This window comes from Python bivittatus, unplaced genomic scaffold, assembly GCF_059951505.1.
Source record: "Python bivittatus isolate LINGU-HERP-01145 unplaced genomic scaffold, Pbiv_v1 ctg000220_np1212, whole genome shotgun sequence".
In the NCBI taxonomy this organism is placed as follows: Eukaryota; Metazoa; Chordata; class Lepidosauria; order Squamata; family Pythonidae; genus Python; species Python bivittatus.
The window spans coordinates 12,109,810-12,128,778 of NW_028277048.1; the positions used below are offsets into that span (position 1 = coordinate 12,109,810).

The 18,969-nt window shown below is 41.9% G+C and overlaps 1 protein-coding gene across 2 annotated transcripts; it reads right to left on the bottom strand.

Moving 5' to 3' along the window:
* Nucleotides 1–3,599: 3,599 nt before the first annotated feature.
* On the bottom strand, nt 3,600–18,800 carry LOC103048437 (hepatic lectin-like). 2 transcript variants are annotated; one of them, XM_025171846.2, is made up of 6 exons: nt 18,626–18,800; nt 17,667–17,774; nt 13,491–13,565; nt 11,122–11,273; nt 7,741–7,853; nt 3,600–5,574 (listed from the first exon to the last, which is right to left on the bottom strand). In XM_025171846.2, the coding sequence occupies exons 1-6, from the start codon at nt 18,666–18,668 to the stop codon at nt 5,433–5,435; spliced, it is 633 nt and encodes a 210-aa protein (XP_025027614.1). In that variant the 5' UTR covers nt 18,669–18,800; the 3' UTR covers nt 3,600–5,432. The 2 variants fall into 2 exon arrangements, with proteins under 2 accessions (XP_025027614.1, XP_025027616.1); XM_025171848.2 differs by lacking the exon at nt 17,667–17,774.
* Nucleotides 18,801–18,969: the final 169 nt, after the last annotated feature.

Genomic DNA, 18,969 nt, shown 5'->3' on the forward strand with positions numbered 1-18,969 from the left:
AACACAAGATTATGCTCTTCTGCAAATAGCAGGCCCGTAAAAGGAGAATCTTATTTTATAAACTTTGTATGGCTGCCCGATGCAACCAAAATTATTTTCAGTGGCTTACAGAAAATTCAACCAAACTTAAAAATACAAAACTACAACACATAAACTGATAATAAAATAGCGATCCAAACAGAAATGACATCCTCATCCAATCGGGGCTCCAACACAAAGGCCTGGGGAAAGAGCAAGGTCATGATGGCCTTTCTAAAGGCCAGACAAATCTTGGTCTGGCTACCAGCAAAGGCAGAAAATTAACTCCCCCTTTTCCATGGACCTACTCTGGGGTCTCCCTCCTTCAGTTCCTCATGAAAGAAAAATCAACTATGCTCATCCCAAGTACTACAGGGATGTCATATCAAGTTTGGTGTTTAAATTCCAAGCAATTGTAGATACCGCCCCAAAGACATCCAAGGTTTATGCTTACTTCCTCCTTAAAATTGTGTAACAAATTATTCAGAATTGAACCAGTATGTTTTCAGTGCAAATGAATAACAAATAATCACTCATCTGTGTTTCCAGGAAATATGGTGCTACTCCATCAGCAATTTTTCTAACTTGCGTGAGTCTGCAGCTCCCATTGTCCCAGCCAGAGTGCTAGGAGCTGAGGTCTAATTCAAATGGAGATTAGGATGTTGAGAAAGGCCATATTAAGCCAACAGCATTTCCATTCATCCATCTTACTAGATGATGGTCAAGAAACAAAAACAGTATCCTGGAAGTGAAAAATTGCCCAAGAAGAAATTATTTATAAGGTTTGGATTCCTAAAGCATGATCTACAACACTATCATGATGGACTTCTTGGCAAACGTGCTGCACCTCACCAGGAGAAGGCAACATATATTTGGAAAGGGAATTCCAAAACCTTTTAAGATGGTTTTAAGCTGAATGTGGGAGAAGAGAGAGGCATAGACTTTACTAGTGATAGGCTTTGATCAGGCTAAGTTAATTAGTATGAAGACAACAGGTTGTGGACATGGAATGACAATTAGATCAACTCTGACTTCCAAGAGATGTATTTTGAGGAAGTTAATTTTACAGTAATCAGGCCAATTAGATATTTAAATGAACTTATAGTGCAAAATCTATAAGAGCCTTGTCATCCCACAAGTGAGGGTCCTTGGGCTTGGGCTTGATCTTTCCCCACCATCAACGCTGTCTGAAACCATCTGCTAAGAAAAGAGGAGAACCACTGTCCTGTCCCAGGCCTGACACACACACAAGGAGAACAGCCCAAGGGTTTACTTTTATAAAGACATACAGCAACAGCAGGCAGAGCGTGGATGGAGATACACACACACACTGAATTTTAAGCAGTCCCAAATCCCTCAAGAAACTTACAGACTCAGTCCCAATAAACAAAGTTCCAAGGAGCAGGCAGAAGCACAGTCCGGGCACAGTCCAGAGATTGTAGAACTGTTGTAGATGGACAGCCAATATGGGTTCAAGGCACAGGGTTTTCAGAGGTGAGAGTTCCAGGCTCAAAGGGCAGAGAATTGAGCAAGTGGAGCAGTTATTCCCAACAAAGGTTTGCCTGCTTGTGGTGGCTCTGAAATAGAGCCCTAGCAGGTGCAGGCAATCACTGGTGGGAATGCCCTTGCCTTGCAAGGAGCCATGCAGACCTCCTCTGTTCAGCCCTTTGCTCACCACTAGGTGCTTTAGGGCTGGGAGGAGGTCGTGGAACTGATCCCTCAGCCCCTGCTGCTCCCAGCGGCTCCATAGGGTCTGCAGCCAGATCAGTCTCAGGTGTCTCCCTGATGCTCTGAGGCAGGCTGGTGTTCCACAACGTCCTCCTCTTCAGACTCCTCAGAGCCACATCTGGCCATTACAACCACAGCAACATGGTGCTTCCAACATGGCCACCTCCCCATAGGTGGTCCAAAAGGATACCATGTTTGATGATATTGAAAGCCACTAAAAGATCAAGGAGAATGAGTGTGGTAACCCCCCCTACTCTGCCCGTACCAGTATATATGGTATGGACAACAAACAGAAGGAAGAGAAATCCTAACATGGGAAAGCAAATATTATCTGCCTCTGCTGTCTAATGGGAATTTTAAATGATTTCATCCATTGTATGAAAACAGTGTTGACAAAACCAGTAAAACTGATGTTCTCTAGGCAGAACCACAAAGACCAATTTCCCTAGTCTTTGTCCCAATGGGATCCAAGAATCAGCCAAGAGCTGTAGAGAGATACTCCCAATCAGGTTACTCCATGCATGCCAGGAATTCTGGGAATTGTGTCACCCTTCATGCCTGGTGAGACTTTGGTGGGAGAAGTGAAGACGTCCCCTCAAAGTTATTTGGTTCAGTTCTGTTGCTGACCACAGAAGGCAACTCCACACAGAGCCAACAGTCCTGGTTTTAACCTTGTGGCATTTGAAAACCTGGTCCTGCCCGTGGGTGCAACAAGACCCTATCCATTTTGTTCTCCTTGTTCCCTCAAAAATGTAAGCAGGCTCTTCAGTGAGCAAAAAAGTTGCCCATCCCTAAACAAATGATTAGGAATCTAATAACCATTCTAGAGAAAACTAGAGGAATTGGCTCAAAAGCTGGCAATTCTAACTGGAAGTATTATGATGCTTTATATTAATGCATTTTATTTAAGACTTGCATATAAGATTGCTTATGTGAATCTCAGAAAATGAGATGTGTAACTCTTTGTGTGTGTGTGTCTCTGCATGCCTTCGAGCCAGTCTTGACTCCTGGACAAGTCCCTGCAGTTTTCTTGGCAAGATTTCCGAAGTGGTTTGCCCTTGCTTCCTTTCCAGGGTTGAGAGAGAGTGACTGGTCCAAGGTCCCCCAGCTGGCTTCGTGCCTAAGGCGGGACAAGAACTCATAGTCTCTACCCTGGTGCCTTCACCACTACACCAAACTGGCTTTCTTTGACTTTTTTACTCTTAAAAGAATTCACATTCTAAAAGCAAGCCAGTTTGAAATTAAGGTGAAAGCCAGACTTTCTGCAGAAGTGATCTTTTCACAGAAAAGCCTTGTGAAATGATTGCTTGCTTTTGACTTGTGGTTCAGCCCATTGCAACTTTGCTCAATTTTTCTCTTAAGGATGCACAATAAGAGGAAGTCCATATAGTTGAACCAGCAGTTATGACTTAGCCCTGTTTTCTTCCTCACACTGCTTATGCCAGAATAACCTAAAGAAAAAAGGGCAAATCGAAATCTGGGATGACCCTATTGGCCAGATGGAGAGTTAAAGTACACCTTACCTTAAAACTAGGAATCCATTTAAGTTCTTTTGCTTCTGCAACCTAGCTAGTTGCAGTATCACTGCAGGGTTTCTTTCCTTTCTTTTTGGGACGGTTTCTGCCTTACAGTCATTCCTTTCTTTATTTTATATTATTTTAACTCGGGAGATCTCAGAATGGGCTGGCAGGCAGGTGGTGATGGTGGTGGAAGAGAGCAATAAACCAAGCTAGAGAAGATACGTAGATTCCCCAAACCAGGTTCACCCCATTCCTGTTTCAGCGATCTGATTAAATTTTCCCTGCTGATGTCAGCCCTTCGAGATAGTCCAGACAAGAAGCACCAAACATGAGTACTAACACTGCATTTATTGTAAGGTTACAGTAACAGAATCTTGCAAGACTGACAGTACACCTCTAATGCAAAAATGGGTGGACAACACTTAAACTCAGAAATGGGAAAAGGCCCAGAAATACAGCAGAAGAGCTCACTTATTGTGTCCCCGCCTGAGTCACCATGGATGGTCTTATTTTTTAAAAACGGTATTTATATTTAAATGCTGCTTTTCATATCTCTGCCTGAATCATTGGCTGGGGCTTGACTCAGGTGGCATGTAAAAACCGAGAGCATGGCGGGTCATTTTTTTTTTCTTTATGCATTTTAAAAGTAAAGCTGTTTGGGCGTCTATTTTTAATTCAGAAAATAAGCAGATATCGGTGACTGGAAATGTGAAAAACACTTTCAAAAACTGTGAAAACAAAGCAACTTCTAACTAGAATGCAGTTCAGAAACATTGCCATGCAGTATAAAAGACATAGTTGAAAATGTGGGAGTTGTGAGTGTATCTGTCATACATTTCCTGGACATGTAGATTATATACAGTAGAGTCCTTGGTGCTCTCTGAACTTGGTGGTTTGTTTGCAGACATTTCATTACCCAACTAGGTAATATCAGTGGAAGTAAGCGTGGGGATTGCTCCCTGTTTATGTACATTAGCTTGCCCTGCCAGCGTTAGTGGGGGTGTGGTTTTCTCCTTGGGAGTTCCTTGATTAAGGTATCGTTTTCTGCTTGATTGTTTGTCTGGTGTAAATCCCTGCTTATCTGAGTGTTGGCTGCAGGAGAGGATGTGTTCTGGTCTTTTTGTTTCGTTCTTAGGTTTTTTATTGTCTCTTTTGAATGGTGCGTAATTCTGGTTTACTTCTATGTGTCTGTTGATGGCTGATTTATCTGAATGTCAAACTTCCAGGAATTCCCTAGCAGTTTTGGATTTAGCTTAGTCTGGGATGCTCAATTTCCCGGTTGACACTGTGGTTGAGTCTGTCCATGTGTTGCGAGATTAAGGAATTTTCATTGTGTCTTCTGACTGCTAGTTGGTGTTCATGGATGCGGTCTGCTGGTCTTCTGCCTGTCTGTCCTACATAGTGGCTGTTATAGTATGTTGTAGGTGACTCCTGTTTTTTTTGGGGGGGGGGGCTACTGTTGGTTGTTTCTAAGATGTTTTTGATGTATGGTAGTGTTATCCTACCATGGTTTATCTCTATGTGTCCACTGATGGCTAATCGCTGTTTCCCCCAGCCATGGATGGATTTTCTGACTAAGGCATATGGTTGTGCCCTTATGTTCTTAGTGAATGTCATACAATCACAAGGCTGTACTACTATCAGTACACCAAGTCTTTTTGAAGGAAGGAAGGAAGGAAGGAAGGAAGGAAGGAAGGAAGGAAGGAAGGAAGGAAGGAAGGAAGGAAGGAAGGAAGGAAGGAAAGGAGGGTCTGTTTTGCATGTTTTCTCCAAGTTTTTACATTAAAAAAGCAAACAAAGAAAACTGTTGGAATGCAAAGTATAAGAGATGGGATTTTGCAAGATGACTGCACTGGTGGATCTCTGGATCAGTTACATTGTTTAAAACATGAAGATGAAGTCTGGGATGTTTGAACGTAGATGTCCCATGAGGCATCCAAGTATATAAGAAGCCAGACTATGAAATTCATTGATTCAGCTGCAGAATTACAAAATAACTAAATGCTGGCAATTGGCAGTAATAGTAAGAAAATCATTTGGGATTTATAAAAGTATAACAATGAAAACAACAATAATGTCTTTAAAAGTGAGATATAAGACATCTCCTTGGTAAAATCTGCACTATTTGGCAATTAGGCCCTCAGTTCCCCTGTGCTGTGAGGATGTTTAGAAGACTCTTGGCAAGGATTTTTCACAGATGTAGTAGCATAAGAATGTGCAGTAAACATCATTCCATTCTCCATTGCCCCAGAGATGCGCACAGTCCTCATTCCTGCCGTCATTATTAGGTTCCCCTCGCTTCCAATACCTGAGATTAAAATAAAATAGTGTTTTAAACAATAGTCCATAAAAGTCTACAAAAGCTTGAACAGTAATGAATTTTTTAGTCTTTAATGTGCCAGAAGATTATTTTGCACTTTTGGAAGTATGATCAGACAACTCCTAACAACCTTTGTGTGGTTAAAAAGCAGCTAAACAGATGTGGAAATGGAGATGCAGACTAAGACTTTGGTGGAAGAAGTGTGTGTCGAATAGCCTTTTCCTCCATCTGCTCCCTTCCTTGTTGCAGAGGCAGAATTATATTGTTTAGTCCCTGTTTGATCAGGAGAGCAGTGCAGGGGAAAATAAATTCACCTATGTCTTGTCTTGTTTTCCTGCTGGAAATTTCTTCTCTTATGTGCTATTAGCACCTCTGCAGGAAATGTTCAGCCAGACAAGGACAGAGAAAGAAGAGGTCATTTCTTATGTGGATCCTGTCTGGATTGGTGTACCAATTGCTGTTTTGATTCTTTTTTTAATGGAATGTTTCAGATATATATTTATAATAATATAGAATTTGATCTTTTACAACAGAGGAACATAATCTGAAGCTCCAGAGCTGCATGTCCCATCTTCCGAAAGGTTTTGGTACAGTCCCAGAGACCTCTAGAAATTATCACTAAATTGTAATTGTTAATTTGAAAGAAAGGGAGAATCATTAAACACATGAATTGACAACAATCATCTTAGCAATATTTTCTTTTAACAAAACGTAAATGAAATCAAATCAAATGTAAGTTTTTTTCCCTGCCTTATCTGCTCTCCCTAGCAACATCCTAAGGTCTGGATGGGGAGCAATGGGTTGAAACTGAACCCTGGCAAGACCGAATGGCTCTGGGCTTGGGGTTCTTTGGTTCATGGAGAATTGCCACCTCTGGACTTGGATGGGGTTGCACTGCCCCAGACGGATGCGGTGCGTAATCTGGAGGTTCTCCTGGACCTGAGACTCCTGCTCGAGGAGCAAGCGGCAGTCATGGCTGGGAGGGCTTTTGTGCAACTGTGGGTTGTGCACCAGTTACACCCTTTCCTGGACTAACAGTCCCTGCTCACAGTCACCCATGCCCTAGTCATCTCCCATCTTGACTACTGTAATGTGCTCTACATGAGGCTGCCCTTGAAAAGGATCTGGAAGCTTCAGTTGGTTCAAAATGTGGCAGCCTGCATGGTTTTGTGCAAGTCTAGATTTGCACATGTGTCACCTCTCTTGCAGGAGCTGCATTGGTTACTGATTTGCTTCCGGGTCTAATTCAAGGTGCTGGTTATCACCTTTAAAGCCCTACATGGCCTAGGGCCAGGTTATTTGCAGGACCGTCTTTTCCCAGTTTCATCTATCTGACTCACCAGATCGGGGAGGCAGGGTATATTATGGGTCCCCCCACCATTAAGGAGGTCCATCTAGTGGGACCAAGAAGAAGGACCTTCTCCATGGTGGCTTCCTTCCTGTGTAACATCATCCCTTGGAGATAAGCCTGGCCCCCACCTTGATACTCTTCTGAAAGGCCCTGAAGACATGGTTTTGCCAGCGGGCCTGGGGATCCCAGGTTGATATGGAGCCCAGGTTTGTTTGAATGTATTGTTGTCGCCAGGGGGGTGGAGGTGTAGTAGGTTTGTATTTGGGGTTTTATTTCTGTAAGCTGCCTGGAGTCACCATGAGTGAGCTGGGCAGCCATATAAATTGCTTAAACAAACAAACAAATAAATAAATAAAATAAAATAAACAGAACTGGAGAACAGGCAAGGAACAATTCTGAGTTCAGATTAATAACATTTCTTAGGATAAAGGTTGAAGTGAGAACACAAGAATTTCAGCAAGTAACTTTGCTTTGAAATGTGGAACCTATATATAGGCAGTTCAAAACATTAGATTCTGCCTTTCTTCCTGTGTTTTGGTGTAACAAGCAGATCTTCTCAAGACATTTGCACCTGGGGTTTGTTTCTGTAATGGTTACTAGTCACATTATCAGAATGAGAAGCCTGTCTTACCTAACCCAATCTACTAACAGGCCATTCAAAGCAATGTGTGGCTTTTGACATGGAAAAGGTATATTCCTGCTTTAGAAGAAGCTTTTGAGAGATGATATTAGGGAAAACATTCTGATTGCCAGTTAGGATCTGAAGATAGGCAGAATGAAATTCAGCATAGTTCAGTGCTTACCTGAATCCATTTCTGTAATTGCTACCATCCACCCATTTCCATTCTCCTTCTACATCTATGTCTGTAAGCCCTATCCAATGACGTTCATTCCTGGCTCGTGTCTGAAGGAAATTCTGCAAAAAAAAAAAAGGGCAGAGAAATAGAGCAAAACGTGTGAAGGTTGAGGTAATGTGGAACCTGTGTCTTGGGCCACTACTATTTTGTTATCAGGGATGCTTGAACATGAATTTGTTTGTAATCAAAATGGCCCTGTCCACAGACATGAGTTAGGTATCAGCAGTCTTTGGGGGAATCCACATTTTGCGCAAGTACACACATGTACACAGAATTTGAGAAGGGGAAAATGGGGGCCTGGAGAACAAGAATTTCCAAAGTAGCCCAATGAAAAGTAAATAACCTTAGAGGCCTAGGAATACAAGCTGACTGGTGGAGGATGGGGAGAAGGAGAATGGAATGGTGCATCCTGGGAGAGGATGCAGCACTTCATAGAACAAAATAGGGCTAGGGAAACTGGCTTGATTTGCATTGCTGAACAGTCCCAGGCAGGTTGTCAATAGTCAGAGATGGTGGGAATCATAGTTCGGCAACAATGGGTTGACCACAAATTCCCCACTCTTGCTTAAACATTGTCTGACTACCTTGGCTGCTGCATAAGCTGCTGCTTTGATGAGAACAGATAAAGCAAAGGGAGCCAGAGTGGGAATCTGCAGGTGAAAAGGTGGAGTATAGAGTACAGCTAGTCCTTGTTTAGCGACCACAATTGGGACTGGCAACTCAGTCATTAAGCGAAGTGGTCGCTAAATGAAACTGTGGCTATGCTTATGATCTTACTTCAGCTTTCCTTTGCTTTACAGACCTGCGAAGGTCGTAAATGTGAGGATTGGTTGTAAAGTTACTTTTTCATCACTGTTGTAACTGTGAACGGTCGTTAAACGAGGCAGTTGTTAAACAAGGACTACCTGTAAGTCTCTCTGGTTCCTAGCACTCAGGTGAGGTGATCACCTCCTGAGAGCACAGATAAGACAGTGATTGGTTACAGCAAACATTCATGCTGAAAGTACCTAGGGAATTTGTTGACATAGGAGGAGAGCTGTGTTACAATCTATGGTGGCAAAAAATCAGGAATCTGGTAGCACCTTTTCTGACGAAAGGCTGCAGTTCACTTCATGAAATGCATAGGTGAGCCTAGCTTAGACCAGCATGGGTAGAATACAGAGCTTTGGATAGAAGATGCTAGGTTGTAATAGTCCATGTTGTGCCATTAGGATTAATTTCCTAAAATGAATTCATCATCAAGCTCAAAGGCAGTAAGAGGCAGTTGCAAATGTGATGAGCTTTTAGGACTGTAATTTCTAAGATCAGTCTAGGAGGTATCTGTATAAAGGGAATCATGGGTAATGGTAAAGGACAGACTTTCAAGAAAGTCCATCCATATTTTATAATTTATTTACTTACTTACAGGGCTTGAAATACACTCCAATCAGCTGATACTATACCATGTATAACTTCCTACATATGTGATTTGGGATTAATAACAAACATATACAGATCATCTTTTCTCACGGAGGATACGTCTACACAGGGTTTTTGCACACTTCAGAATCAAATTTGGGGGTGGGGGGGCTGTTTTTACACCATTCTTAGCTAAGCTGATTTCTGACCCAGCTGCAGTGAAATCAGAAATTCTGGGAATTGAAGTCCACACATCTTCAAGTTGCCAAGGTTGAACAACACTGCCTTAAAGAGAAAAAATAGCTGGAGGGTTTCACTCCCCAGCAAATTCTCTCTCTCTCTCTCTTGCATATGAATGAACGCATAACGCTGCCAACTCCACTTTAAAATGCAGCTGGGATTGATCTCTACCGACTATTTGCCCAGCCTTGGAATTGTTCTCTAGGTGAAGCAAGCAGGGGTGAACTTGGCAAGCATTTTATTTCCTCCTGCTTTTAGGCAGGGGAAGAGAGCTGAAGGGGCCAAGGCAGGAAGGAAAGAGCCACAGATCAGACCAAACAGGGTGCATCCCAGTTTGGAAAAAGAGCAGCAAACAGACCAATCCCACGGAACGGTAGGAGAAAGCAAACCAGGATTTAAATCTTGTACCTGACACATTCATATATATGGGGAGGGGGGCTGGATTCCTTATTCTGTAGTTGCTGATCTCTGGTATGGATGTGACCAGAGGTGTCCACAGGATCCATCACTTTCATTCAATGACAAAAGTCACATAGTACCATTGCAGTGCAAGTCCTTCCCCTTTTGTACACCACATAAAAAAGGGATGAAGTTTGCATCATGTCAGCCCAACACTGCTTTTGTTATTTGTCCCCCTCCCACCCTTCCTGTGGATGCTGCTATTTATAACTTCCAGTTTGCAATAAACCACACCAAGTCTTTGAGGGTCCTGCTGTTATCTGGTTACCGAGAGGGTGTGCGGAGATGGTGGTAGGGTGCCTGAAGACACATGAATCCAGCCATATCTGCATGAAGTCTGAAGAAGGAGATCTTGGTGTATAAAGTGCCAAGGTGCTTGTTGGTGCCTCAGTACTCTTTTTACTCCCTCTCGATAAAGTATCTTTTTTCTTGTGCTTTCCTATAGGCATTGTTTAGAACGTAATTCCCCCTTTCCCTAATGCTAATGCTGATCTTAATCCTAATTTCATCATGTAGCCATGTTTATAGCTACTCGAGAAAGTTCCCCAATGTAAAATTGCCCGCATCTTATTTTTTCACCATCACAGCTAGTAAGAGGCTTTTAAGTACGGCAGAGGAACGGTGCTAGGCATCTTTGCAGTTACCCCTTATAGTAACTGCTCAGTTTTTTCCCCAAGGAAATGCATGCATCATATTCTAAAAAGCTGGATGAAGAAGATGTGCTAACATTTTATTTACTTTGTTGCATGGGATGGGGGTGGTGTGAAGGGATTTTAATACTCCAGGATGTGCAGTAGCTTGTGACAGGGCATGGATTGAATGATATTTTTTTGTATCCCTGATTGGTCAATCTGAGAGAGACCAATGGTGTTCAGTCCCTGTTCTCTGTGTTTTGAAGTTGGAGAAGTGAAGGTACAGCATGTCAATTTTAAACCAGTTAATGAGACACTGGGGAGTGGAAATGGTATGGTGTGGACATGAACTGTAGAAAACATTGATTGGATTCATGTACAGTGTTAGACAGGATGTGGTTTATTTGGTTTGGCTTAGCCTGCCATGTGAGTCCAGCCATAAACCATAGCTTATTAGTAAGTTTATTGTGCAAATCCAGGGTTAGGGTCATTGTCTGGATTTGCACAATAAACTTCTCAACCTTTCATATTCTCCCTACCTCATAGTTATGAGCCCTGTCTGCTCTCTAAGAAAGCAACCACCCTCCCCTCTTTTTACCTGTTCAGCCATATTATTGATGACAACCAGTTGTGCACGATTATCCCTACATTGATCATTGGCCCATCTCCAGGTACCCTTCTTCAGAGAGAAGTAATAACACTTCTCATTAAAGTACTCCCACTGTGTGTGGTTAGGGCCACACGGGAACACTGGTTAAATGAAAAGAGATGATGTTAGCCCAAATTGGAAAGTTAGTTCTCTGATTTGTTTAACATATGATTCCCATGACTTTTGGTTAAATTAACTGCAATTTCTATAAACTAAAGTTGTTGTCAGAATCCTTCCCCTCTCCATTTTCGAGTCAGAATTCCAGGTTTTCATTGGGCAGATCTAACCAACCAAGCACTTAATGCCAGAACTAGTTTGAAACTTTTGGGGCAGAAGGGCAGGATATCTATAAAACGAAGGAAAAAATGAAGGAAGCAGAGCTTGGGGGATCTTGCCAAGCGATGAAAGACCTGGAGACATCAGACTTGTTAGGTTTCTAATTAGGCTGCCAGTTTCTGAGAGTCATGGCAAAATAAATTCCTAACACACCACAAGCTGAAATCGCAAACTGCTGACCGATTAGAAACGAGCCGAGTTTGTTTAATCCACTAGGTGGCTGACTGGCACCGCATTGAAAGAAAACATTGGTTAATTTCATAAAATCTTTCTACAGAATGTGAGAAAATCCCTTTACAAGTAATCCACAAAATCTTACATCCTCCTTCAGGAATGGTTCTTTTATTTTTAATTACTATCACCAATGGTTCAATCTTATAGGTATGGAATGGATGGGAAAGATGATAAGTTGCTGATGACTACCCAAGGTCCTTGTGGCTGATGGCCAAACCCATTTCATATTAAATGTACATTTTAAACATACTTCATCTGACTAATTTCTTTTCTAAGGGGGAAAAACACAAAAAACAAAACAGACCAGGATTATGCCTTTGTCTCAGATCTTGGACTGAACGCCAGTTTCCTATGAAAAATCCTTCTCTATGGAAAATCTACCCTGTCCCTGACATTTTGGCATCTTGAGGGATTGACTTTGTGGGTCAGGATTTGGGCAGAAAACAACACAGGATCTAGATCTGGGCCTAAGGTGCCTTTTCCTGCAAATCATAGTAATCAAGGTGTGCAATTTGGCTCCCAAGAATTAAAGTCCAGATTGCTGCTCATTCTCCATTTGTTGATCTGCACTGGGTGGTCTGTGAATGAGTGGCTTTTAGAAATGAACAACAGACTCATGGAAGACAGGTCTATTAAAGATTATTGGTCTTTAATTTTAAAATGGTTTAAAAATGGAAGATGGTTTTTATGTTTTTTATGCTATTGTTTGTTTGTGTTTGTTGTAAAAAAAATAAAAGATTTATAAAAAAAAAAAAGATTATTGTCTTGAAAAGTCTGTGATACCTCTGCATTGGAGTCAGCATGCCTCCAAAATACCAGCTGCAGGGGAACCATGGTGGGAGAGAAGTACGTCACCACCTCCTACTCTTGAACATCCCAGCTGGGGCAACCGGTTGGCCATTGGGAGAAGCAGAATGCTGGACTAAGATGGGCCTTGACCTGTTCTAACAGGGCTCTTCTTATGTTCTTACCTTCTTATGCCCATTACATGAAAAGAGCCACTAGGGGATTTATATGAGATATCTAGAGGCTCATTAATACTTCAGTAAGAAAGTCACTGTATAACTATTGAAATGGAAGAGGACAGAGAGTTACCCTCCCTGCAAGACTGTGTCACCAAAATTTAGTAACAAATGGCTGGAAAATGGAGGTGTAGTTTTCCAGTGGGTTTCAAAAAGAAAAGGTGATGTGTTAAGCATCAAAGTTTTAACACACCTAGAAAAACAAATGCTTCCCTTGAGTTTCCCCTTCCTCTGAAGACATCACTATATCATCACTGTCCCCAATGCAGTCCTTGGCTAATGGGGAAAATATGTGTTTTCTTTTTTTAAAGTTGTAGCTCTAACTCTATTCCTTTCCTATAAAGTAGGGAGAGAGAAAATACCCAATGCAGATGAGTAACTATGATGACAAGGTCTCAGTGGTTTGGCCTAAACTTTCAGAAGACCAGTCTGCTTCTCAGCTTTCTACCATTGCTTGTAAGAGAGAAAAACTGTAAGGAAAGAAGATTCCCACCACCTAGTTCTAGGATTTAGCCATGGCCCTTCCAATATTCACCAGTATATTCTCTTTTTCTTTCTGTGAAATAGTATTAATAAGCTAGCAGGGGTAATAAATACAGAAAGCAGGAGAAAAGAATCTTACAGCTGTGATTATTTAGAGGTCTGAAAGCTTACTGAATACATGCTGTCATTTTATAGCTGGAAACTCTAGGAAGATAACTAGGAAGGGTTACCATCAAGACTTACATTTCTTATCATGGTCAGCCATTAGTACTGGAAATTCCATATTTATTTTGTTCACTTCTGATGAAAGAATTGTGGCTGAAAAAATACAACAAAGGGAGGGAATATCAGCATTTTAGAATCAGATTAACATTTCACATTTTAAAACAGATAATAAAGCATTAGCTTCTGCCAGCTGGGTTCATTTGTTCGGCTTGTTATGGTTCAATGCAGTGTAAGATCTCAGCTATTGGGATCTGGAAACGATGATGCATGTCTTAGTATGATGAGTGGACCCACTCCACACTGACTCATTCAACAAGCCAAGATGGTCTGTAGGACTTATGAGGGTCCCTGGGTCATTTTCTATGGCTTTCAACCATTAACTTTGTAAGAATTGAGGATACTGCCCAGCAAGACCACCGTGCTGAGTTCTGCATAGATGCACAGGCTGGCTTATGGGAAGCATTCCAGGAAAAGGAGCAGCCTGGCAGTGGCAGATTGACAGCTCACTCCAGCCCAATGCAATGGGCCTCCTGGCAACAGCAGGGCCTGCTTGGTTGGGCTCAGAACCAGGCAGATAGCCAGCAGCCAGGACTGATGCGGCCCAATGATCTAATCGATGGCATAACCTTCCCGGCTGGAGGGGTGAAAGGTATTCAAAGGTGAGTCAGTCAGCAAGTAACTGATCCTAGAAATTATGGCATCAAAGTAATACACATAAGCAGAATGTGCCCAGACTCTTAGACATCCACAGAGGGAAATAAACCCCAGAGACGGGCATCAAGAGAATTTCCCTCCAGTGCATAAGACTGCCCAGCCTCAAAAACAAGGCTTCATCTCTGGTTCTGGCAACTTGCAGAGCCTCCTGAGCAATAATTGCCACCCCTTCTTCTCCCTACCCTGGGAACACAACTGATGCCAGGCATGATTCCCAGATGGGCATATTTGCGAGACAGGCACTTACTCCCATTTCCCCTCTCCAGTTTTCTATGTTACAAACCAGGTCTGACCTCTCACCCACCATCAAGGCCTGGATGAGGAAAGAGATATTGCAGGCAATCAAAAGCAGCAGTAAACTGGCTCTGAGGTAAGGCCAAAGGGTCAGAAGTGGGCATTGGCTTTAGATTTCCAGTCCTACTCCTTCAAAGATGGTTCATGCCTTAGCTCCCACCACACCTTCTTCTGCCTGTCACTACTATGATCCTTCCTTCTCCCTTCTTTGACTCCAACTCCTTCCAGGCACCTAATGGGATCCTCACTAGCAGTCCTCCATTTGATCTGCATTAAAACCCACCACACATACCCCTTTTGATGGCTATTTTCTGACTACTCAGCCGTCACCCCACTTCCACTCTACTCACCACTCCCAGTCCCCACAGTGATCCGCCAATCTTCTCCCCTGGATCATGCTCTCATCTAAGTTCTGGGGGATAACCCCTGGGCTCTTAATCCAGAGAAAGCTGTTCTGCAGTAAATCTCTGCCTCTCACCCAGAGAAAGGCCCCATCATGTACTTCTACTGTCCCACACACTGTTCCAGCAAACCTATGTTCTACCATCTCCACATACATTTCTGTTTTTCCAGTCTGGCTTCAAAACATTGGCTGAAATCTTTCCTAAAGTGTTCTGGACTTAACACAAAGATTGCTGGATACTTCCCAATCCTCTGCCTGCTAGACCTTATTTAGTGGGTGCTTATTCACAATGAGCTGCTCTAATGGCAGCTGTCATTCCACCATGATTTCCTCTCCAAGATCATATTTCCTCTGATGACTGCTCTTGAAGATACGACTGTCCACAGCAGCTACAGAAATCAGATGGAATTTGGAGTGAATATCTGGTACCACTTCTATTGCCCTTACTGCCTTGCCCTGCCATGGCTCTACTGTCAGGTATGAAACACGTTGTCTTAGCTGAGCTTCCAGCCAATCTCTTTTCCCAAAGCTTCTTTGTTCTCATGTCCCAAACTTGGTTCCAGCCACAGTAGCCTTCTGCTCTCTTGGCTTTTTTCCATTCATTGGGCACTCTCTCTACTCTTTCTTTTTCTTCTCTGCACTTCACAAATTCAGTAGTCACTGGATATGACTTGCCTATCTCACCACTCCACCAGAGAGAAGGGTATAAATTTGTGGCATGCTAACCATTCACTTTCACTTCACTTCTTCCTCTTGAACATATTAACTTCCTTTCCCTGCTGTCTTTTAAAAAAAGACTGCATACATGAGGCTAAAGTAGCTGGTGAACCTTTCCTGTTCTTACTTATGTGAATGTGTGATGGTGGCTACCATGGAATGGAAGACATTCAAATGGCCACAGTCCTCACATTAGCGTCAAGCGAAATAGTTTAAGTCTTGAATAAACTTGTTTACATAAGACTTCAAGAGTTACCACTCAGTAATCAAACAAAATATTGGCTTAATGAAAAATGCTGCCAGCTAAGTGAAATGGCTGTTTTGTGGGCCTGATTCAAAAATAGCTGTTTTGCAATAATTTTTTTTCATTTAATACATTTATATTTAATGGCATATTGTGATATGCTGTTTTCTTCATTTTTGACTCCCTTGAGACATTTGTATCAATATATGAAAAGGCTTCCACACTGCAACCCTGGAGCTAATGAACTAGTCCTCATGCAACTCTCATAATAACTTGAGTTTGGCTTTGTGACATCACCTGCACTATTTATTTTAGATGAGAATATTAATGAATGAAAAGATAGACAATTCCCCTCCCACCCCCCAAAAAAAGCATTTTTGAGCCAATGAAACAAAAATAATTCTGAGAGGAAGAAGTATGAGCTCGTGGGATAGAAGAGATCTTTACATCTCATGTCCTAACTCTGACTTTGGTATCTAATGGGACTGTTATCAGTGGAGCTTAGAGCCAGGAAATACTATTAAAATAGGGGGTGTTAGGGTCATACATTCCTTATTAAAATAGGCAGACCTCTGCAAAGTGACAGAAAAATTATTTCGAAGAAGACGCTGCACAGATATTTGGGAGCATGATTCTACTGACGAATATCTCTCAGAAAAATATACACTGATCAAGAGGTTTTACACAAGGCTTATTCTGTGTTTGGGAAAGAAGATGGTGTTATCATAGGTATCTGCTTATAAACAGTCAGATGAACAGTTCAGTAAATATACATTTAGGAAAAGGGAAACTCATGTTGAAGCTATCTGAAATAGGCAGCTCAGATTCTTCTTAGTCGGGCAAGGTTCAAATAGATGTTAAGCAATCTTTACAAACCTTGATACAGAAATGTCCTTGTTACCTGATTGTGTGAAAGCTGGGCCATGCTACACTAACTCTGTAATCTTTTGGTACTATTTTTACCTATTTTAATCTGTAATAGAATTTTGCTTCAGTAAAATGAAGGAAAATGGCTTTTGCCTCAGAGGGAATGATTTAAAGATAAACACTGCATCTAAGTTCTCAAGAGACTCGTCTCAGAGAAAGTTTGGCAGTATATGCCACCCAGCCATGCCAGCTCTGATGCTTTCAGTTCCTCTGGTGCTTTCGGTCTGCTCACAAATTAATTGCAGTTTACCCAGTGATGGTGTTGAGTGGAAGGAACCATAGAGGCAGAGCACGGTCTCTGACTAAATGTCTGGAAGAAGCTCCTTCTCAAAGTTCTGTGGTTTGGCCAGTCAGCGTACAGCACCCTTCTCCTATCTGCTTGTCCTCCAGACAAGCCAACTCTAATGTCAGCCTCAGCCTGCATGGACATTGGTTGTCTAGGAACTTTGCAGCCTCACATCTTTCTTTGGTGAAGCCTCCCTCACAAAGCTCTTTTTGTGCAGGATCTGGCAGTTTTGTCAGGACTTGGGAATCGAGACTTATTCTCATCTACTTTCTCAAAGGAACTGTTTTGCTTCAGGATCCCAAGGGTTTCCCTCTCGGAAAGCCCAAAAAAGGAACATGATGGGGAATAGGTAGGATCCCTAATGGACGCTCAGCTCTTTTGGCTTTCTGCCACATCAGCTCAAAGATGATGACGATGATACCGGGAAGGAGCAGCAAATGCTGCTTATAGTGTACAAAGCTTTGTGGCATGTCTGAGGACTTTGACTTGGGAATGCTTCAGTAAAGTTTAAGATTGCTCTGTAAATAATAACACATGTACCCCTCCACCCAGCTGAAAGAGCCCAAGTCAAGGATTACTCAATAAAGAACAACATTATGAAACACATACCTTTGGAAAGAACTACAATGTAGAAAATAACTGTTAGGAGAAAAGAGACTGCCAGCAGAACATAGATATGGAAGTTGGATCTCTGGGTGTAGGAAAGGCAATTTCTTTCTTTAAAAGAGAGAGAGAGAGAGATAAAGGTGAAAGAAATAGCAGGAAATTTGTTCCATTGCTATTGGGAATCCAGAAAGAGAGTTATCTTCTTGTGAAATCACATATGGATTCTTATTCTTGCTGGATGCCCGTAGTATGAACTGAACAGAGATAGCCAATATGATATTGTATGTAACACAGAAAAACTTCGTCACCTCTTGAAGCTTGCATGATGTCATGAAATATTTATGGTTCATTTTCTGGAGATACTAACTGTGGTTGCATATTATTTCCTTGAACTTTATAGATTGGTAAGGTGAGGACTGCCATTATCTGTAAATGGTATTATAGGATGACCAAAGAATTGCGAGGAGAGCCAGTTTGGGGTAGTAGCTAAGGCATTCACCATCAGCCCAATGAAAATAAGGAATGCCCATTGACCCACTCGGTACATCAACAGAACATCCGACAAATGAAAATGTGCCTTCAGAGCAACCAAATCAGGGCGGTGATGGCTTAGAAGCCCCTTAGGACAACCTTACCCAGTTGGTTGAGCTGCATTGGAGCTCAACATGCATAATCAGAAACATTCTAAAACAGATTTATTCTCTAAATCTTTAGTTTTGGCCATTTGTACATTATGAAAGAAAATGAAAGAAGAGCTGCAAGAAGGATTTTCCCCTGGGATCTTTTCAAAGAGAGGTCTACCTCCGAAAAATATGATACATAGCTATGCTGCTAATCCCTACTTAATTACACTAACTCTATTATTACAAATTGAAAATATAAATTTTAAATCCCAATTTCAGATGAAGACTGACTCTTTATCTGCTGATTACTGATTGCTAAGAAGGAAGAAAAAACTTTACTTTTATAAGTCTGAAGATCATCTTGAAATGTTTCATCCTCCATTTGGTTGAGGTCTTTCTTTGCAGATTTTGATTTTCTAAAAGAAGGACACTGCAGGTCACCTTGTCAATTCTACTGAGAGCTCAGGCTATAACTGCTAGTGGCAGAACAGTTTACGTCCTAGCTCTGGTGCCCTCTGGCCACAAGTTTTTTCTTTTCTTTTTTTTTTAATATGGCCACCTCCTCCAACCTGATTGATTGAACTCTACAGTATTCCAAAGACAGCTCTTGGGCAATTTGCTAATGATTTTTTCCCCCTGTTCAAAATGTTCTTGGCCAGAAATCAATGGCTTCACTTCCTTGC

Coding starts and splice junctions, on each gene's coding strand:
- LOC103048437 (XM_025171846.2), bottom strand. CDS start 18,668: ATGGAGGATGAAACATTTCAAGATGATCTTCAGACTTATAAAA. Junction 17,775..18,625: donor TGATCTTCAGACTTATAAAA/GTAAAGTTTTTT, acceptor TCTCTTTTAAAG/AAAGAAATTGCCTTTCCTAC. Junction 5,575..7,740: donor AATTACAGAAATGGATTCAG/GTAAGCACTGAA, acceptor TTTTAATCTCAG/GTATTGGAAGCGAGGGGAAC.